The 21,939-nt window shown below is 30.6% G+C and overlaps 1 protein-coding gene across 3 annotated transcripts; it reads left to right on the top strand.

The window, feature by feature from the left end:
• The first annotated feature begins 361 nt into the window (after positions 1-361).
• LOC143072952 (leucine-rich repeats and immunoglobulin-like domains protein 2) lies at positions 362-21,700 on the top strand. Of its 3 annotated transcripts, none has more exons than XM_076248128.1 (6): positions 362-473; positions 9,819-9,934; positions 11,396-11,606; positions 12,045-12,160; positions 14,372-14,588; positions 21,545-21,700. In XM_076248128.1, the coding sequence occupies exons 1-6, from the start codon at positions 425-427 to the stop codon at positions 21,601-21,603; spliced, it is 768 nt and encodes a 255-aa protein (XP_076104243.1). In that variant the 5' UTR covers positions 362-424; the 3' UTR covers positions 21,604-21,700. The 3 variants fall into 3 exon arrangements, with proteins under 3 accessions (XP_076104243.1, XP_076104240.1, XP_076104242.1); XM_076248125.1 differs by lacking the exon at positions 21,545-21,700 and adding an exon at positions 20,451-20,767 and having other exon boundaries at positions 410-473; XM_076248127.1 differs by lacking the exons at positions 362-473; positions 21,545-21,700 and adding exons at positions 6,246-6,405; positions 20,451-20,767.
• Positions 21,701-21,939: the final 239 nt, after the last annotated feature.

The raw sequence follows: 21,939 nt of genomic DNA, 5'->3' as shown, positions 1-21,939 counted from the left end.
TTCTGTGTTAACTTATATAAGATGCAACATTTCGTATCGTGATTAGCGGATAAAATTTTAATGCTTAACAACCCGTAACATCGGCTGTTCATGTCATTATTCAACTGTCAATGACCGATTATAATATAAAATTGCATAAATCTGAATGATTATTTTCTTTTAAATCATGAAATTGCTGGTTCCATCATTATATTTTTAAAGTTATTATCAAAATTATCATCATGATCTTGGGTTTAACATGCATATATTCGTGTTTATTACTCCATTTATATCTATTAAATCACTTACAAGTTACTACTAACAAAATTTATATAGCAATATATCAAAAACAAATCATTGTAAAACGACGTTAAGAATTTTACGTGTTTGTTGCTAAAGAACTGCATTTAACAAAAAAACCTTGGCAAAATACAACTAGTGTGAAATGGAATTAAATATACTTGGAATAATTACATTTGAACTCCTTATGACAGGTATACATTCATAATGAGTAAAAACTATTAAGATCTCTAATAGTGTAAGACAAAACAAACAGACATAATTGGTAAAAATGTCAAAATAGGGGTAGAGCGGACAACGTTGTGTTATAATCTTAACCATTATGAAAACAAGCAAATATGTCAATAAAGATTTTTTATTTAAATAATGATGTATAAATAAGAATTTGTGATATTTTTCTAAAATAACCTCTTTCGTAGATGCTGTAAAAGTATATATGGGGTTCCCAGTTTTGCCGGTTATTCCTTATTTTAAGTGAGATGCTACCAAGGTTTTACTTTTTTTTTATCTACTAGCACCTTCCTTAAAAAGACATCTTATTTGTTATAAAAGATCATCGTTCGGAAAATAAGCCTTTTCATGTTGCTGTCAAAAAAGAGAAATCTGGTCGAAAGGATCCTACGGTTTTAGGTTAGTATCTATTTCTCAAAAACGTAGTGCAAAGCTCGTAAAAAAATAGTGATTTTTATAGAAACATAAATAAACTCATCATAGATACCAGGATTAAATTTTGAATATACGCCAGATGCGCATTTCGTCTACAAAACGTCGACTCATCAGTGACGCTCGAATCAAAAAAGTTTAAAAGGCCAAATAGAGAACAATGTTGAACAGCATTGGTGAGCAAAATTCCTGAAAGTTTTGCCATATATCGCATGGTAATCTATTTTTGAGGTAGGAAAGCCTTAGTATATCTAAAATTCAAACTTTTTGTACACAGTTAATATACAATAAATATGACCATATCAATGTTAATTCACGTCAGCACTACTAGACTGGTGATACCATCGGGGAATTAAAACTGTAGTTTTTATATAAACAACGTCTGTGATTAGAATCTTTACTTAAGAGGCATCATGTATAATTTGTAAAGTTGATACTAAATATTTATCAACAAGGTTTTGATATCTTCCGATGAAAGGATGTTCTTTGACATAACACTAGTTCATCAATCTGCTCAAACAGGGGTGCCATTTGGTAAAGTCTGAATAAGAACTGCAAGCTCGTGAATACTGAATGAGTTGGGTAATGTATAGCCCATATGCAGGTGAAGTTGGAATACTGGGACTTACAATTTGAAATTTAAAATCGTCTCTGGCGTATTAAACTATAATCCTGGTCCTACTTAATAACTATTGTCATAAATTATGGTACTGAGATGACCGCTTAAGTCAAATTCAAGTTATAAGTTTAATGTGAGGCAGAGAAAGCCAGTCCAGTTGTTTCTTTATTTTCTAGTTCTTGAGGATAAAGTGATAGAACCCAATAAAAAAAACGGATTGTTAATGGAATGGACACCATTACTATATATGAATGTGAAATTATATGATCTGGCTTCTCTGACCTTCTCGTTTTTTTACAAGTGTCTGAGGATACTCCGATTCATAACACTAGTTCATCAAATTTCTGTTCATACACTGGTGACGTTTTGAAAAGTCTGAATAACAGCTGCAAGCTAGTAAATACTGAATGAGTTGGGAAATGTATATCCCATATGAAAGTGAAGTTGAATACTGGGATTTACAATTTGAAATTTAAAAACCGTAGTTTGTCATAAATTTTAGTATTGAGGTGACCACTCATGTCAAATTCAAGGGATAAGTTTAAATATGTGGCAGAGGAAACCAGTCTGTTGTTTCTTTATTTTCAAGTTCTTGAGGATAAAGTAATGGAACCCAATCAAAAAGTTTGAATTGTTAATAAAATGAACATTATTACTATATCTGAATGTGAAATATGATCTGGCTTCTCTAAGAAGAGGTCGACAAGGGAGCTCAGTTAGGTCCCATAAGATATATTGATCCATTTTGTGGTGATGCTACTAAGTATATAACATAATTGGATACCTTTCCCAAACTCATAGTTTACATAAATTATTTCATGCAGAAACATGTGTTCTGCATCCTGAGATATTACTTATTATCATTTAACATATTGGCTACTATAATATTGATAATACAACAAAAAATATTACCAGTGTGATTAAGAAAGGGAAACAGATTGTATAGTTTCTGACGGGTGCCACATCTTGTGCAAGATCTGTGTAATATACCGAAGTGCTGGAAAGGTTTTTGGTGGGGTTCTTTATGCTTAATTAATGTTTTGTAGACTGTTGTTTGTCTTTTGGTCATTTGATAACAATGGCTTGACAGATTTTCTTCTACTTGTTATGAATATCCATTTTCTTAAATAATTATGTAAACCGACAACGACAACACCATGATCTAAAGAAAAATGAAGACATAAGGACAATATCTAGACAACGTTTAGGTATTGGTCAATAAATCTTCAACCAAACAATACAAAAGACATGTTCAAGTACTATTATATACTCGATGCAACTTTTTAACTACTTGAATTCAAATAATTATAGGAATGAAATGATTAGAACAATTTTGCACTGTAGCCAGAAGCGTATGTTGTGTTACCCTTTATATTTTTTTAGTTTCTATACAGAATTTTAAATCATTCTATGACAATACAAGTGGTATGTAACACTAGATGATTTATTACATCTCAAAATATCTTCTTTTCTTTTGGAAAGAGGGGGGCTATTTATTCTATTCTTTGGGGGTTGTAGATTTTTATAAGCTTTTTGAGGGGAAAGCATAATCATACAGTAGTGATCTTTTTATACATATTTTAAGGGGATATATACATTGCAGGTGCAGAATCAAGACATAACGTTGTCCCATCGCACTCCTATAGGTCTTTTATAGACATACGATGCATAATGATGGCATTGGTCGTGTATTTTCAAGATATATTTTAAACAATGCCTAATTTACACAATATTTTAAACAACAACTGTGTTTTCAGAATTGTCCTTGACTGTCATCATTTTTATCAGTGTACAGAAAATATCAATAGATTGTCAAGTTAATTTAATAATCATGATCATCAAAGGGAAGGACAATTGTTAATCTAACTTTACTGTTTCGAACATGTGTAGCTTGTACAGTGCCTTCATCCTGACATTTAGTCCATGTAGCATAGAAAATTCAACAAAGAAATATGTAGAATATTTGGAGGTATCAACTTATAAGCATTGTGAACATTACGAAAGTTAAAATGATTATCTCTCCACACGTTTATAGTGCATATCATCAATATAATGGAGCTTAATTCCATTTTGGATTATATGAACTAAGACTTATAAAATTTGTGAAACTTTGTTTGTAGACTCTCGACAATAAAGTCAAGTCATTTCTTTTATAATTATATGATGTAGACTATTTGTTTTCATGAATGATATACAGAAATTTTGTACAAAAATATTCTTAGTTACAGATACTTCAAATCTATCATGGTCCCCGTATTATAAGGACAGTACTAGAAAGATATTGAACAAAATATGTAAAAGATTAGAGAATTCAAAGAAAGTGATTGGAGAACAAGAAATGAGCCATTAGAAAAATAAATTATGCTCCAGGTAGAAATAAGACGATGTAGCACGATTGTCAATGGGACAACTTCCAGTCGATTCAAATGAATAACAAGTTAACAACTATAGATGATCTTACGGCCATCAACAATGAGCAACACCAATGCCGTATAAGAATAAAAAATCCCTGAAATAACAAACTTAAAACAATTTAAACGAGAAAACTAACGGCCTGATTTGTGTACAAAACAATATAGAAGAAATAAATAAAATAAACAGAAAGGTATAAAATGTTATCTTGACTGGGTTTTCCGAAGGAAAGGTCCAGTTATTAAATTGGTTGGAGGGCGAAACTTTACACCCTCGAAAATAGCACGTTATACGGTAATTGGTATACAAGTTATTATTTAGTAAAACATGGTAAAATTAAGAAAATGAAACTCAAGTGAAAACAAATGAGAGACTATTGTGGTGTCTTTAGATCTCGAAAACGTGTCTCTTCTGATGTGTTTTGTCATTTGTTTTTGCCATGTGATTATGGACTTTCCGATTAGATTTTCCTCTGAGTTCAGTATTTTTGTGATTTTACTTTTTTTCTGAGTCAAGAAATAAACATAACATATAGGTCAACCAATCCGTGATAGTGATCGTCAATCTTGTTTCGTATCTAATTTAGTCTGTCTTGATTATTATCCTGTAGGAGTAATTTTTGCGTTCTGCGTAAATTTAGAATATAGCAAAAGTCCTCTCGTCCAATGAAATTGTAGGATTCGGTGTTTCATAATTGTGAAGAATGAATGAAATCAGTTCTTAGTAGAGGATTAACCTTTTGTTTAGGCCTTTTTACAAATCAAAACCATGAGTTACAAATGCCCCAAATAGATATAGGAAGATTTGGTGTGAGTGCCAACTCCAAATAACAATTTTAAGAAAGCAAACCATTATAGGTTAATATACGACCTTCAACGCGGAGCCTTGGCTAGCACATTTATCAGCTTAAAAGAATTTGTGATGAATTCTGACTAAAAGTTAAATTTTGAAACAAGTAAACAATTAAATTAAATTAATATGAACTTTTAACGTTATTTGAGAATAGCAATAACTTCAAACTTATACTAAAACAAAACATTTTTTTTTAAACAATGTAAGACAAAAAAATGTAGTAATCTTTTTATCTAAATATACTATTTTAAAATCTCAGATCATTTGAAAAATGAAATTGGCTAAACTTTGAATATGATTCAAAAGCATTGGATTCTAATAGTTTCCAGACTAAAAAAATAGTAGTAACTGCAGTAACGGATCGATTTTTTTTTATAAAAGGGGAGGTGCACTGACTACAAAATGAGCGTGGCCCGCTCTCTTTGTGCTTCAGTAAATCCCTAAATTATCAACCAAAAGTTTCCAATAAAAGAGGGGCGGTGTCTTGCTTCCTTAAATCTTATGCAAAGTATTGTTCTAACAAAGACTTTAAAATAAAATTTAGTTGTAATTCAAATTTTGAATTTAATACTTGAAACTGCACATAAACCAAAAAAATAATTCCTCGCTAAAATTTTAAATGATTTACATTCATACTCACAAGCAAGAAACTTTTCTTACAAGTTCATTGTACTGTTGTGTCATCAAATGTCTAAATCACAATCTTTAATATTTTCCAAAATTATAAGAAAGACCTTACATCACTAAAACTTATACATAAATGACATAGCTGATAAAGGAAGTCATGCATTAATGGCAAACATTGCACTGACAATGGAACTAATTTTTAATTAGAAACCATAGAAAGATCATTTTTTCCTTGAGCACTTTACAATATTCTAAGTTTGTAAGAACATTATAATCCATTTCTTCATGATAAGTACTCGTTGTCGCTCGTACTTAACCATGAAGAAATGGATAATCATTCTCTTACATGTACGAAATTCGCCAAAGGTGAACGGGGACGCTGGAAAAGTATATCGATTGAGATAGTTAAGTGTCATATTATGGGGCAGAGGGTATATAATTACTGATATTCAAAGTTAACAATCGTTAAGATTACATGGATCGTCTAATCCATGAGCAAGATAGAGATACGAAGAGCACATTCAATATTCTGGAGTATCTTCAATGTAAGGATCGTTCGAATATGTGAGATGCATCATTTAAATGAAATTATAATTACTACTATTATCCTCATTATTACCGTTATAACTTGTCGTCAGTGAATTTCAAGTGACATTTAAAATATCATGTTTTACCATTGCATCAGCAATGATAAATCCTGCTTATTAAATCAATTACAATTATTGTGTTTAAACTACTGAATATAGCATTTACAGACATTAATTCAACGGTCAAATAAGTTATAAAATTTTCTAGCCGAAGAGTTTATAAATCGTTTACGTCATATTACGTATATGCAATACTTTTTATGCAATTTATGTATCGAGTAAGGAGAGATTGAAAATTATATCGACGACAATTTTTCAAAAAGTGAAGTATGGAAGGGTATATAATGCTTTTTCTTCTAGTGACAGGTATGAAATTACTGTTATATTTATATTTTCATTCTTACTTTTGTTAAAGGTCGTCAGATTCAAATATTTCTGAAAAATAATTTACAAATCATATACATATGCCTCAAAAATAGCAAAATGTAGCCTTTTAATCGTCTATTTCAAAATTGGGAATTTTATTGAAAGGTTTAAGTTTAAAATGAAGCAAATATGATTATTTTACTAAAAGATATACTTTGTTTAGTTGTGCCTGAGGGAAATTTTGTCTTTTAAGCATACTGGCTACGAAAAAAAAATGTAAGAGAAAGCTTATTTGACCTTCATCAGAATCGCATAAACCTAAACATTTTATACCACTCTATTAATGCACGGTATTTTTATTTTTTTTTTTAATAATGAATCAATACAAAAAGGTAACATGAAAGTTAACAGTATAAAAATGTGTGAGCTTCATATTTTATTTGACAAGTAAAATGAAATATGCCTGCTACATCTCAATTTTTATTAAGGAGGATTAAAGGTACAAAAATTTCACCAAAAACATTTTTTTTTTGTCATTACAAATTTTATTTATTACACTTTTAGTTGTTACTTTATGATCTTGTACAAAAATCGATTTACTTTGACCCCATACTACTTTTAAAATGTTTATATCATTGAAAAAACTCCAAATTATCTCTCTTTAGTCCAAAAATGCCATTAATTTGAAAATTGAAATTTCTTTTTTTAACTCAACGGTGACTATTATTTTTTTATTATTATCTCCAATAAGCTGTATTTAAACTAAACAACTTAAAAATTTAAGCAATTTTTGTAATTTATTTTTTTTTTTTTTTTTTCAATATTGCCTCTTATTTTTCCTATAAGTTCAACTGAAAAAAGTACTTAAATAAAAATGCATACTTCTTTCGTAGGCAGATCTTGAGCTTAAATGAACAGTGACTCCACTTTTTTATTTTATTTTTCTATCAAGTATATGATAAAGTTCATTTAAAGGGGAAAAATAGCGAAATCCCACATTAAAAAATGGATTAATACCCTAGAGCCCCATTAACAATATTTTTTTTTCATAATTTTGTCAATTTTCTGCGTCAAGTTAAGTGTGTTGGGGACAAAATAGATAAATAAACAGTTATTTTTAAAAATGCAATCAAGCATCGAGATTAAATCAACATAAATTGTGTAGACACCTTGAGCTTACAGTAAATGTTTGAATGCAAATATATAACTGTATGACGGCACAATGCATGACGGCACATAGAAATATAAAAGTTATAAAGAGAATTGCTAATGCATTTGTATCCGTAATTCGTATGGACACTGAATAATCGATTAAAATTACTCCATCTGTTTTTCATTACGTGCATGCTGATACAATAAGTAATACAATGTATATGGATTTATATTGCATTTAGAAACAATCATAGGTGATTCTATTTCAATAGTTCAGAAAGCGCATTTGATGCGCACATTTTATAAAATGTTATTTTTTTTTTTTCACACTTTATGTCACTTCTTACACACAGTTAGATTATAGAAATTAAAAACAAAACATGTGGTTACCTTAACACGCATCAAAGATACAAGGCTAACAGATTGGACTGCCAGATAACGTTTCGGATACACAAAACTCATCAGTGATGTGAAAGTCAAAACAGCTAAGTTATGGCGTTCCCTTTGAAGGTAATCTATTTGCGCTGGAATTTAATGCATAGTTACGCGTTTGAGAGTTAACAGAGGCGCTTGAAAACAATTGTACCATTTCTGTTGTTGAAAAACATAACAAGATAACCATTTGATAACAAGTTGGATTTCTTAGAGTTGATAGAGGCATGTTGCAGTTCAAACTTACATACAATAGAGAGTTGGAAAATACCAAAGATGATATCAAACTCATTAAGGATTATGTACCCTTATGTTGATTCATTGCTAAACATACGAAAATATTTTAAAAATCCACAACCTTTATCCTTGTACTCTCATATTTGGCAATTTGATGACAGATAGATATAGGATTATTGCATGTAATGCTAGCATTTATTTCCTTCAAACAAGTTTATTAATGTAGTTATTGGTTAAAAAAATAAAAATATGGACCAAATCAAGTACACCTTTTAGGGTGCGCTTGACTTGAGTGACTCAGCACAAGGTATTTTGGAATTTACAGGTTAGTTAGAACTTTGTGTAAAAAACAAACACTAACACATCATAGAAAAGCAAGTGAGTAATCTATGTTTCAAATTTTATTACACAAATCTCTGTATTAAAGGCTGTGGATTTTCTATAAAAATCTTGGTTTATTCGCCATAAATTACTCTTTTTCTATCAAATGCGATAAAATAGTAAATAATAATGCTTTTCATCAAGTTTCCCTTTGGTATATGTACAATATGAACTATCTCTATTATACATTATATCTGTAGTTTTGATACAATTGGAGTTTGAAAAGTTCGTACAAATATGGCCACAGAAGGAGGTCATAAACCTTAAACAAACTGAAAATATCATGTAATGAGCAACATGAATTTAACCAAACCAGTATAATCTCAGGTGATTCGAAAACAGACAATTTTCCACTTGAGACACTCGCCGTTTTAAGACATTTTCATAATCTATATCAGGCTTTTAAACATCCGGCAAAACGGATTGGTAATGGACTTGCAGCTAACCGTAAGATACAACCAATGTCAAGAATATGAAAGTAATCAATTCGTTTGATATGTTTGAGCTTCTGATTTTGTCATTTGAATTTTCCTCGGAGTTCGGTATTTTTATGATTTTACTTTTTTTCGTAAATCGCAGGTCATGTAAGATTGTTTACCCTAAAACTGACTGATATATATTGAATGTTTTATTTGACCAAACGATTTTCAGGAATTAGACAGACAAAACTGTTACTGATAGAACATTTCACTATTCAAAATCACAAAGTAAAGGACTGACAACTAAAGCAAGAGCAACACGAATCCTTTAAGACTAATTAAACGAGGTCAATTGTGCTTCGGACATATATGTTGATCCTACAGTCTTTGCATAGTGTAAACTTCCCACTTACACAATAAACCATTACTTCATTCACCATACAACATTACACAATACACCCTGTGCTATAACGCCATACATGTTAAACCTTTGAGAGTTGTCTCATTGGCAATCATACCACATCTTCTTTTATATATTAAGTCTTATTTGGTAGGTCACATTCGAGATAGAAAGAACACGATCGTGGTTACGACAATCGGAACCTCCTCTGTCGTCTTCTGTGGAACTGATATTATCCGCGTGATGGTGTTCGTGAAATGTGAGAATTGGATGTTATTTCGTTTGTCCTCAAGTTTTGTTCTCAACCGACATCATACCCGAATTCTAGATATGAAATATAAACTTATGTTGCAACTGCTATAAACTTGATCAATGTATTTCAAATTTAACAGTTTCAGCGATACATATCCCTACTTCTGTTATTGAACCTTCAGTAGACGAAGTATATGTTACTGAGGGGGATACAGCCACATTGGTTTGTTCTGTTACGTGGCCAGGCAAACTCATTGTAAGTATGTGAAAATAAATTCATCATAGATCCAAGGATTGAAATTTTGTCTTTGCGCCAGACTCGCGTTTCGTCTACAAAACACTTATCAGTAACGCTCGAATCACAAAAAGGGTTGAAATGTATATAAATATAGGCAATTGAAGAGTAGAAAGGACCAAAAATTCCTAAAGGTTTTGCAAAATAGAGGAAAGGTAATCTATTCCCGGGGTAGGAAAGCCCAAGTATTTTCAAAACTACTAATTTAATCAAATGTATCTTATTTGATATTGTCCTTGTAAAAGGCTGAACAATCTTTTAAATATCAAGAACATTTTTTGATGTTATGCTTGTTACTTCTTATATGATATCATCTTACGTCACTTCTTTAAAAAATTCTCGAAGTTATTTCTTTACGAACTACTTACAAACGTAAATTAAGTTAAAGCTTGGATTTATTGTGAAAGGAAACAACCATATTTAAAGTTTTTTCCAACTCATTACGTGAAACACTATAGCAAAATTGAAAATATACACGCATTTTGTTTTGTTTTCTTGATGTTACTCAACTTGCCATGGTGGAATGACCCTAAAGGTATCTTTCGCCCATCTTTTTTATTAAACGCTTTTTAATATCTACAAATGTATGTATGATTGTAATATTTTGTTCATACGGTATCCAGAACTTTCGTTTTATATTCCTTCTAAAACTTAAAAACATCCTCTTTGTTGGGCGCTAAACTCTGATACATATTTTGCCTCTTTTTACTTAAATTGCACGTAAAGCTCACTATTTCATTGTAAATATATAAAATGAAATAATGTATTTATTGGGTGCGTCTGAAACGCTATTCTAGATTTACCTTCGCTGGAAATTCACAAACGAAATGATATCCTGCAAACCTTTACGTTAACATGTTGACATTATATATTTTGTACTAGTATGAGAAATATGAAATATACCTAATTGTTGACAAACGATCATGTGCATGTTTAATACGTATTGAAATTAAATAGTATGTAAAACGTAAAATAACAAAATAAACATTTCTGGTTCATTAACATATGTCTTGGGTATTTCAAAGAACCAGTATTTTTTATTTGGGGTTTCTAAACAATATTTTGGAAACATGAGGTTACATGGTTACTAAAGCATGTACAAATGTGAAGTAGGGGGGAATTTTGATTGGTTAAATTCCAGTGATGGTTATTTTCTAATATGCAATGAAATGTGCTTTGAAATTTTTTCTATAGTACTAGACAGAATAAATCTTCGCTCATGCCAAGTATTTCTTTATTTGAAACACAGATAAAATCTGCACAATTTTTGGAAAAGTGCAAATTACAAAGTCTAATAGGAAAAATCAATGGTGGTATTACACCTCTTATGATTGCTTTCTCATTGATTATTACCCCATATCTTGTTTTTCTTGTTCGGGATAAAAAAAAAAGTAAGTTGTAATAATCTTTACCAATTTGCAGGTTATCTGGACACGAGTATCTGATGGGAATCCATTAACTGTTGGAACATTAGTGTATACCTATGATGAAAGAATATCGATTCAACATTCAAGAAAAAACGATTGGAATTTACTTATAAGGAATGTCAAACTCTACGATGCAGGAAAATACGTATGTCAAGTAAATGGTAAAGGAATTTTCGCTACAGGAACGGTTTTACTAAAAGTTAATGGTAAGAAAAATAAATTGATATATATTCTATGAGTTCCACAAGCTACAAATAGTGATGTTTTGTAACAATTTTGTAGCAGTACCGCATTTTGAAATCAATATTTATTTTTCTTTAATTTTCAACAGTTCCAAAAAATATCATTGTAAAATGAAACTGACGGTTCACCAAAACTCAGATAAAGATATAAACTTGTATTGCAATTTCTATAAACTTAAGCAATATATTTGGAATATAACAGTTTCAGCGGTACATATCTCCTGTTATTGAACCGTAAGCAAAGGAACTAATAGATATTCGATACAGAATGATAATGGAATAAATACAGTTTTATTCTCAACCGACCTTCATAACTAATTTCTAGATGTGCGTCAAGATATGAGATATAAACTTATGATTGCAATAGCTATAAATTTGATCAATATATTTCGCATATAACAGTTTCAGCGATACCAATTCCTACTCCTGCTTTTAAACCATCAGCAGAAGAAGTATATGTTACTGAGGGGGACACAGCCACACTGGTTTGTTCTGTTAAGTGGCCAGGCAGATTATTTGTAAGTGTGTGAATTGTAAACGTTTCAAAACTACTAATACAACGAAATGTTACTTATTCGTTTTTGTCCTTGTAAAAGGCAGAACAATCTTTGAAATATCAAGACCATTTATAATGAAGGTATGTCGCATTTCATGATATAATTTCATAACGCTTCTTCAAAAATTTCTCAAAGTTATATCTGAACAAATTATTTACAAATGTAAACTTTGTTATGAGCTTGGTTTTTATTGTCAAAGCGAAACAACCATATCTCAAGTTATTTTGGTGAAACACCTTTGCAAAATTTAAATATACACAGGTTTTGTAAAGCTTATCTAATAGTAACTCAACTTGTCATGATTCCAATGAATTTTATTTGATATCTCTAAATGTATGTATGATTGTTATGTTTTGTTGAAACGGTATCTCGAGCTTTCGTTTTATATCCTTCAAAAGGTTAAAGCATTATCTTTGTTGGACGCTTAACCGTGGGAAATATTCTGTTTGTTTTTTCTTAAATCGCATGTAAAACTAACTATTTCATTGTTAATGTAAAATGAAAATAAAATGTACAAATAAAGGCAACAGTAGTATGCCGCTGTTCGATATTCATTACTCGATCGAGGAAAAAAAACAAATTCAGGTTACAAACAAATACTGAGGGAAACACTTCAAATATAAGAGGAGACTATCGACACAACAGAAACACAACACTTAAATGCAACACACGCAGAAACGAACTATAATATAACATTGACCATATTCCGGACATTTTCTTTTAAATGGTGGGTTGAATCTGGATTTGTGGCTAGCCAAACCTCCCGCTTGTATGACAATGTTAAATATAACATTAAAATGACAACATTACATGACAGGACTACAATATAAATAGAGTACAAATAAATGCAACAATATTCATAACAGAGAATTATGCAAATAAACAAAACAATATAGCACATTTCAACAACGAAACAACAGAAACACTGAAGTGAACAAACAACAAAAAACAAACGACAATGCAACACACAGAGAAACAAACTATACCATAGCTATTGCCATTTTGCTAACTTGGAACAGGACATTTTTTAGAGAAAAAAATGGTGGGTTGAACCTGGTTTTGTTGCTAGTCAAACCTCCCGCTTGTATGACAATGTCAAATATAACATTAAAATGACAACATTACATGACAGGACTACAATATAAATAAAACAAGAACATATAGGACAGAGAAACACATAAATAATAGCTATCAAAAGGTACAAGGCTTATAATTTAGTGCGCCAGACATGCGCTTTGTCTACAGAAGACTCATCAGTGACGCTCGGATAAAAAAAAATCGCCAAAACATATATTTGATACATCCGTAACGCTCTCAGGGATTTAGCTCCGCTGGAAACTCTCAAATGAAATGACATCATGCAAACTTTTATTGGAATAGATTACCTTAGCCGTATTTGGCACAACATTTTTTGAATTGTCCACTCTTCGTGATAATGGGAAAGTCACTTGTTACATATTCACAATAAAACATCAATTAGTTCTATAAACAAGATTATCCACTTTGAAACAATGCATACTTATAATTGATGTTACTGCTACTGGATGGAGTTTTATAAATTAACCACTCTTTATACTTGCCTACGTATTTCAGTTAAGCTAGATTTTCTTAATTTGAAAGAAAAGTTAAAGCTTAAGATATAAGTATATAAGTATATTTAGTTTAAACACATTCACGAACCGATTGCCAAAACAAAAGACTATGAGACTATATACTTACATTTTATTAAGACGGCATTACGGAAAGCACATCAATCAATTAATAAGTTACTGTAAAGTTATTTGAGTATCTAAAGGGTTTAGTTATCATTGCAATTTCAAGACAAGTGCAATATTTCAAAGGGATATTCAAACTCATTTGTCGAAAACGAACAAAAAAAACATCAAACAGACAAAAAAACTCAACAAAGAAAACCAATGTCAGAAAAACAGGAACCCCACTAAGCTGTATATTTGCTTTAACACACCACAATTTGTGCATATGCCAAGAATACTCTAGACTACAAACATCCCTTTTATAAAGATCACTCCAAAAACAAACGACCCTTATCAAATCACCAGCTACGATGTCTTTTGTTGTCTAAGGGTTGCTGTCTCTTTTCTATTGACCCAATATCTCTTTTTGCTTATTCGTCATCAAAAATAAGTTGTTATTGATTTAAACAATATACAGGTGATCTGGATACGTAATTTTGGTGTACAACTATTAACTGTTGAAGAATCCGTGGTGATTCCTGATTCACGTATATCCATTCAACATGCAACAGGAGCAAACGACTGGAATTTAGTTCTAAAGGATGTCAAACCAGACGATGCAGGAAAGTACGTATGCGAAGTTTATGGATATTCAATTAGGAAAATGGTCTTACTTCAAGTAAATGCCGTCAACGGTAAGGAAAATAAATTGAAAGATGGTTATTAGTACGCATGTCAAGTAGCTTATTGTAAAGTAATTACAGTTAGAGGAATGGTTTTACTTAAAGTTATAAATTGTTATATGGTTATGAGTTCCACCGGAAAAAGTGATGTTTTGTAATAATTTTGTATTAGCACCCAGTTACAAAATTGTATATTGTATCTTCAATATTATATAATAGTACAACTGCTTAATACATGTTTTAGAATTAATAATTGTCATTCGTTGAATGACAATCCGAAATAAAACTGATCGTATACAAAACCTCATATTGAGTAAATATAAATTTCGAAAGGTGAAAGAAAATATTATTTTCTTTTATAAAACAAAATGTGTAAAATAACGTCGAAACATTTGGAACAAAATATTGTTGATTTACTGGCTGATATATTATATACAATGTAAATTATTTATTACTTACGTATTGTTATGCTTCAAAAATTATGTCACTTCTCATTGTCTTTCTGTAGTTAAGAGAAGAATATAGTAATTTACCCAAAATAATCAATTCGAAAGCAATTCATGTTTACCCCCCTTGCATTTCAAAAGAGAAAAAAAAAACAAAACGGTTTCAGAAGGTGGTCGAATTTTTTTCTAGTGAAAAGTGGTAAAACTTTAGAAAAGTTTGCGTATGATTGAATTAGGTTAAAACCAATTATTAGTTAAAAAAAAACATTCCACTCAGAACACAAGATCCATGCCTTTTCATGTGCGGAAACCAACCTTTGTCGCGGTCAGCCGTTTTAGTAAATATAAAGAATTGCACGTAATGCACAAATAAAAAGAGGTTCACAGATATTATTTCTGAATGATATCTGAAAGGAGTTTGGCCCTTGTGAAGTGAATCAAGATTTTTCGTGCAATTCTAAAACTTGCACTAGGTGTCTGCTTCTTTGAGCTTATGTAATGATGTTGTGTCGCAAAGTTTGTACTTCTCTTCACTAACAACCTGCACATTGGAAATAAACTTGTTACCTGAAATTTTATAAGTTTACAGTTTTCTGGTAAGAGTAGTTGAAAAGTTGAGGATGGTTATATCCGTGTCTGGGTAGTAGACTGTGACTGGTGTGTTACAGTGAGTTGACTATGAGTGTTATCGTTTACCTGTACCTGTATTGTTCAACCAGATTTAAACATTGACAATACAATAGGGATATTTAAATTGACCAGTGGCTTTTGTAAAAATAAAATCTACCTTGATGCTACCTGTAAAAAAATTTATTCACCTGACCCAAAATTTCAGCATGCTTTTTTCCTGAAGTTTTTCTTGACCAAGGATTATTCTATCAAAAAAATATAAGGGAAGAAATATTTATGGTTTTCATTGTTTTTAATCCCCAGTATTTATAATATTTCTTAAATTTACCATAAAATCCTAATCAGTAAAATATTTTGTTAACTGCATATTAATATGTATGAAAATTAAAACTGTTTTTAAATAATAAATGATTCTTTAAATTTATAACCATCATATATATATATAGTATTGTCCATTTGTCAGTGACAGGTGAAACAGCTATCCAGGTGACTTCAGTATCAATTTTGATAGATAGATAGATAGATAGATAGATAGATAGATAGATAGATAGATAGATAGATAGATAGATAGATAGATAGATAGATAGATAGATAGATAGATAGATAGATAGATAGATAGATAGATAGATAGATAGATAGATAGATAGATAGATAGATAGATAGATAGATAGATAGATAGATAGATAGATAGATAGATAGATAGATAGATAGATAGATAGATAGATAGATAGATAGATAGATAGATAGATAGATAGATAGATAGATAGATAGATACTTTATTCTCTAAAAACTAAATTGATTATATTTCGTGCATTTCTTTATAATGTACCTTCAAGTTTTTATTTTCGATAATGATATTTATATAGTCAAAAGTGTGAACAAATATTCGAAAACTTTCATCATGTTTATAAAATAGGAAAAATGTTATACATTATTTCAGATAAAGAAAAAGGAATACTGGATGAGATGTAAAATATGTAGAGTAAATAAAATAGTTCATTCAAATGGATTTTGATATTTCAATAGGAATATACATTAACAATTTGTACAAGGAACATTTCAAAAACAAATTATTTTGAGTTAGTTCCAATTAGCCAAAGAGATACAACACAAAACATACAAAAAATCTAAGCACTCATAGTATTTGACTATGAAAACATTAAAGAGGAAATGTAGTGAATTATATGACATGCAATTAAATTCCCTTAAAAAACATATAGTCTTGATTTGGCTTGCCTTCTTCTAAAATTTTAAATGATCTAGTAAATAAATTCTCTTTTTCCGTCTAAATTTTGTGCTTTTTAGAATTTGGATGACCAATTATTTCACGGAAAACATCCATTTCCATAACAAAAAGACTAATAACAATGTTAATTTCTTTACCTGTTGTAGGGTTCTCTAATAAAAAAAACATGAGAAAAGGATTTTTTTTTCAAATTCACAGTGTTTAGTTAATGTAAGAACATGAAATAAGTTTGTGTCTAGTTATCCTATATAAGTGGTCATATTCTAGCATTAATCAAACTATATAAACTAATTTAGACTGAATGCATATTATGTTATTCAACAAAAAGATAAAAATTGAAGCCTTGATGACATATTTATAATTTAAAAAAAAACATTTCCCAGTTATACTACAACAGTAACAATTAAACAGGTGAAGTGATAGGATAAGAAAAACTTCAGAAAAATGCATGCTGAAATTTTGGGTTATGTGAATAATTTTTTTTACAGGTAGCATCAAGATAGATTTTTAAAATCTAACAAAACCAACTATAGTGCCTAACAAGATTTTGTGAGGTAGACGAAATCGACCTTAAAACGATCATATTGACTTTTGATGTCAAAAAACATGCAGATCGGACTTATATTGACTTTATTTATATGGGATTAATTGTAATTAACATATTTCAATTAAATTGAAAAATGCTCTTTTTTGGTTAAAATAAACACTATAGTTTTTACCTGGTGTAGCTGTGCGTAAAATGTATTTTGGCATTTATCTTTTATAAATGGTTTTTTGTAATAAGCAAAACGTCTTATTTGTAAGATATCGTTTGTTCTTCGCAATAGGCTTTTAAAAAATAATTTTTCAATTGTGTATTCGTAAAATTTTGTTAAAATATAAGAAGTGGCCTTTCTTATCTATCATACCTTTAGTTTAATTGATACAACAGAATGTGGAATCGTCCAGTGCCCAGTTTAAGGTCATTTCAGTTACTGTACACATTCATGCACGTTCGGATTTATTTAATATACATGTATGAAAAGCATGTGCAGTAAGGTTAACAAATACATAGCTTTATCAAATCAAATTGTGTAAGATTCAATAACAATGACCGGTCTACATCATATAAGAAATAGGGGTGAATTGGGTAGGGAGAAAATGACAAATATTTTTAGTTCAATTTTCGCAATAACTAATAAAAAATTATCAACCAAAAGTTTTGCTTTAGTTTCATAAACATGTCGTTCAGTATTGGTATAGTTTTTGGATCATTCATTTGTGTATTTAAGGCAATAAACATAATTATTGACTTTATACAGAAAATTCGCCCTTTTCAAACACTAAAAGTTTCTCAAACAATAAGTGAATACAAAGTAAAATCATTTCTTAAAACACTGCATAAATTTTCATTCTGATTGAATGAGTGATTTTGTCATAAAGTGAGTTAAAATGAACAGTGGTATAGCAAACATCGAATTCCCTCACAAAATGTTATCACTCACTATAGTCAATTTAAATGTCCCTATTGTATTGTCAATGTTTCATTCATAGTTTTCCCATAAGGACGCCATCGGGATGATCTTACACTGACACACCAAGTCCGAATGGGATAACTATTTTACATCCCAGCTGTTTAAGATTAGACGAAAAACCATTTACCATTCATAAAATCTACTTTAAAAAGACACACAACCAGTATAATATACTTTATATATTACTATATGATGCATACTCTTTATATGACCCCCTAACACGATAAGTAGATATCAAACAATATCAACTCGCCCCACTGGCCAATTGGCCCACACTTTATCGCCACTTTATGAAAAAATCGCCCCACTCTTGTAACCGACTCGCCCAACTTTAAAAAAGTGTAAAATCGAATTGAACAATCAGTCTGACAACTAATTTATTTAACGAAAAGGGTTTAAACGCCACTGAGTAAAGGTCTGCCAACTCCCCCCAGTTATAAAAATATCTTGCTTCCTTTAAGTATGTTAAATTTCTGATAGATCCAGTCGTCCTGATGAAGTGTATGTGTCGTGGCTTGATATGCTAAAGGTCTTGAGTTCGAATCCCAGCATATACACTGGATTTTTTCTACGTGAATTTTGATAGATAGTCTTCTCCGTATAATTAATTATAAGTTTTATACTGGATTTGACATTTCAGCCAAAATGTTACAGAACAAAGGAAAGCATGCATAATACAGAAACTAAAACTGGGGTGATCTGATAGGGGTGATCCGGCTCAGATCACCCCTGTTAGAACAAAGGAACTGGGATGTAAATCTGGTTGAACAATAGATACAGGTGAACGGTAACACACATAGTCAACTCACTGTAATTGTGTCTATTATTTTTATATCTACTAGTATTAGGTCCAAAGGAATTTATAATAAAATTAATGAGATATACTTAATCACACAAGTTATAGATGCTACATCGAATCCTATGGCGAAACCATCAATCATTGTTGGTCCGAGACCACAATTATTTCGTAGTGCATTTCTTTTAGAAGATAAATGAAAATTAAAAAAAAATCCCACCTACGCTTTCTCAATGAAATTTTTACAGTGTGTTGTATTACTTTTGGGACAAATTATATCAAAATTATAGAAAACTTCATCGGCTCTAACTCAAAATATGGACAATTTTATGTTTAGGGCGTCTTGAAATCTTTTGACAGCTTCCGAAGTGCTAATTTTCAACCTTTTTCAGCTGGACCAAATCACTACTTTCCTTTAAAATTCTGAACCCAAATTTTTATACAGTGTAATTTCACCCCCCTTCTTGCAATTTTAGGCATTAAACATGGAGACATAAATTTGGAAGGGGTATAAAAATTAATGTCAAGTAACCCACTGTCAACACTAGGGACTATATTTGTGAACAACGAAAATCAAGGGACGACAATTGTGATGTCGGACCTGTTATATCATTGTTGAGAACATGACCTTGCATAAGTTTCAATAAGCAGACAGTCATTGCAAGCTTGAAAATATAAAAGAAATGTTGATGCATCATGTACATTTTTTACTATTTTCTGTTTATATAATTCAAAATAAGCATTTTATAAATTTGGTTTGTACCTAGCGCTTGTCTGGATATACTTTTTACGAAACACTTAAATCTAAACGTTGAAATGTACGCAAAATTTATTTGGTGAATGTATTGTATATATGTGCATTCCAAGCAATAAATTGTGTTCAATAAACGACTGAAACAGTTAGAGATTAGACGATTTGTACTGACCTACCTTATAAAAATTGCTATGGACGCATTACTCAATAAACTTATCAAAGATACATGGATTGAAAGTTTATATTTACACCAGAGCCAATTCCTCATATTTGGCATTGAATAACGTGTTTTTCTTATAGTTAGCAGATACCCCTGCAGCTAGATTATTTATTTCTTTTCTCTGGCATTATACGATACCGTTTTAAGGGAAATGTGGTGTATACTGAGTGGCACACGTCATAATTAATGAAAATTGATACTAAACATCATCGTTTACACAGTAAATGTGGAAGGAACACTAACTATTTGGTTTGAGATATTTTTACAGAAAGCATCCATTTTATCAAAACACCATCTGACGTCTGGGTAAAAAAGGGACAGTTTGCTCGATTTGAGTGTGCAGCTACTGGTCGATCAACTCCGACCATTTCATGGTCAAAAGATGACGCTGATGATTTTCCTGCTGCACAAGAAAGGCGAATGCATAAAATGTCAGACAGTGATGAATTCTTTATCATGGATGTAACAGTAAATGATGCAGGGGTATACACATGTACAGCAACAAACGCAGACGGATCTATCAGCACTGATGTTAATCTCTTTGTTTCATACAAGTATTACTTATACTGAATTTCAGTTCTAACTTCATACGAAACTCTAGCTTTTAATATTATGAATTAGAAGAGATATTGGATGTTCCTCTGTGTGATAGCATCCTCACGACACAACATTGAAAAAAACAAAAAGACAAGTAGAGTTCAGCAACAATAACGTTTAAAGCAATCTAAAAATGAGGCAGTTTAATCGGCCTTGTCGAAGACGATTTCAATTACATTCATCATTTCGGTCTTGTGGAACTTTAAACATATATCAATTGATATTAAAAGACATCTTTGATGACGTTTAAATTTATGATTGGATGTTGACTTTTAAAAAGTATATATGTTTATGCAGAAGTTGATAAAACAGTGAACGCATGGAATACTTTCATTTTGTTTTTGCTTGTATACGAATATTATTTAAAGATATCTTTCATGTTACTGGCTTTGTTACCACGACAAAAGTTTAAATACGAAAACCATTCGCCAAAAAATACTCTAATTATAGATGTATTATTGATAATTATTAATATTTTTGAGAAAAATTTGATTCAAAATCAATCGAAATTTTTTAGATTGATCGTAAATAATGTAGTTTAATACTCAATTCATTTGATAAGGTTCAATCCGAAACGTGATCGAAGTTGCAAAATAGGAATCCTTCTTTATTAGAACATACCAATTAAAACAAATCATCTGAAAAAAATAAGAAAAACATGTCGGAAAATTGCCATAAAAACTTTAAAAAAATTAGTATTTCTCATTACCTATATCAGCTATAGCGATAAATAATGTTTACTGTTCTTATTGTTATGTTATGTAGATGATGAAGAAGATACAAATTCAACATATATAGCTGTAAAAGACCAATATATAGATTAAATGCATGTACAGAGGACGGACCCAACTAGATGTGTCTTTTTTGCAGACTGCGGATACCTACTTTTCATTCAAATTAAAATGCAACCTAGTACCCGTAGTTTTAGCTATATATTTGTTTGATTTTTTTTAAATTAATTTACCCTATCCAAACAACGTTTTATCTTAAATATATAACGTGGTAGGTGCTCTTAAAATTATACATAACAGAAATGCATTGTTTTCTCTTTATTGCTTATTTTACCGTTTGCCATTTATGGATGGGATAAAAAAAACTTTGAAGAGTGGCGAAAGATACTAGAGGGACATTCAAACTCATAGATTGAAAATAATATGACA

This window comes from Mytilus galloprovincialis, chromosome 4, assembly GCF_965363235.1.
Source record: "Mytilus galloprovincialis chromosome 4, xbMytGall1.hap1.1, whole genome shotgun sequence".
NCBI lineage: Eukaryota > Metazoa > Mollusca > Bivalvia > Mytilida > Mytilidae > Mytilus > Mytilus galloprovincialis.
The sequence above is the reverse complement of the archived record's forward strand: the minus strand, read 5'-3'. Positions and strand labels throughout refer to the sequence as shown.

Bases quoted from the DNA above. Each gene is read 5' to 3' on its own strand.
- LOC143072952 (XM_076248125.1), top strand. From the start codon at position 425: ATGGAATTAAATATACTTGGAATAATTACATTTGAACTCCTTATGACA. The intron at 11,607-12,044 runs GTAAGAAAAATA...CGCATATAACAG, and splicing joins GGTTTTACTAAAAGTTAATG to TTTCAGCGATACCAATTCCT. The intron at 12,161-14,371 runs GTAAGTGTGTGA...AACAATATACAG, and splicing joins AGTGGCCAGGCAGATTATTT to GTGATCTGGATACGTAATTT.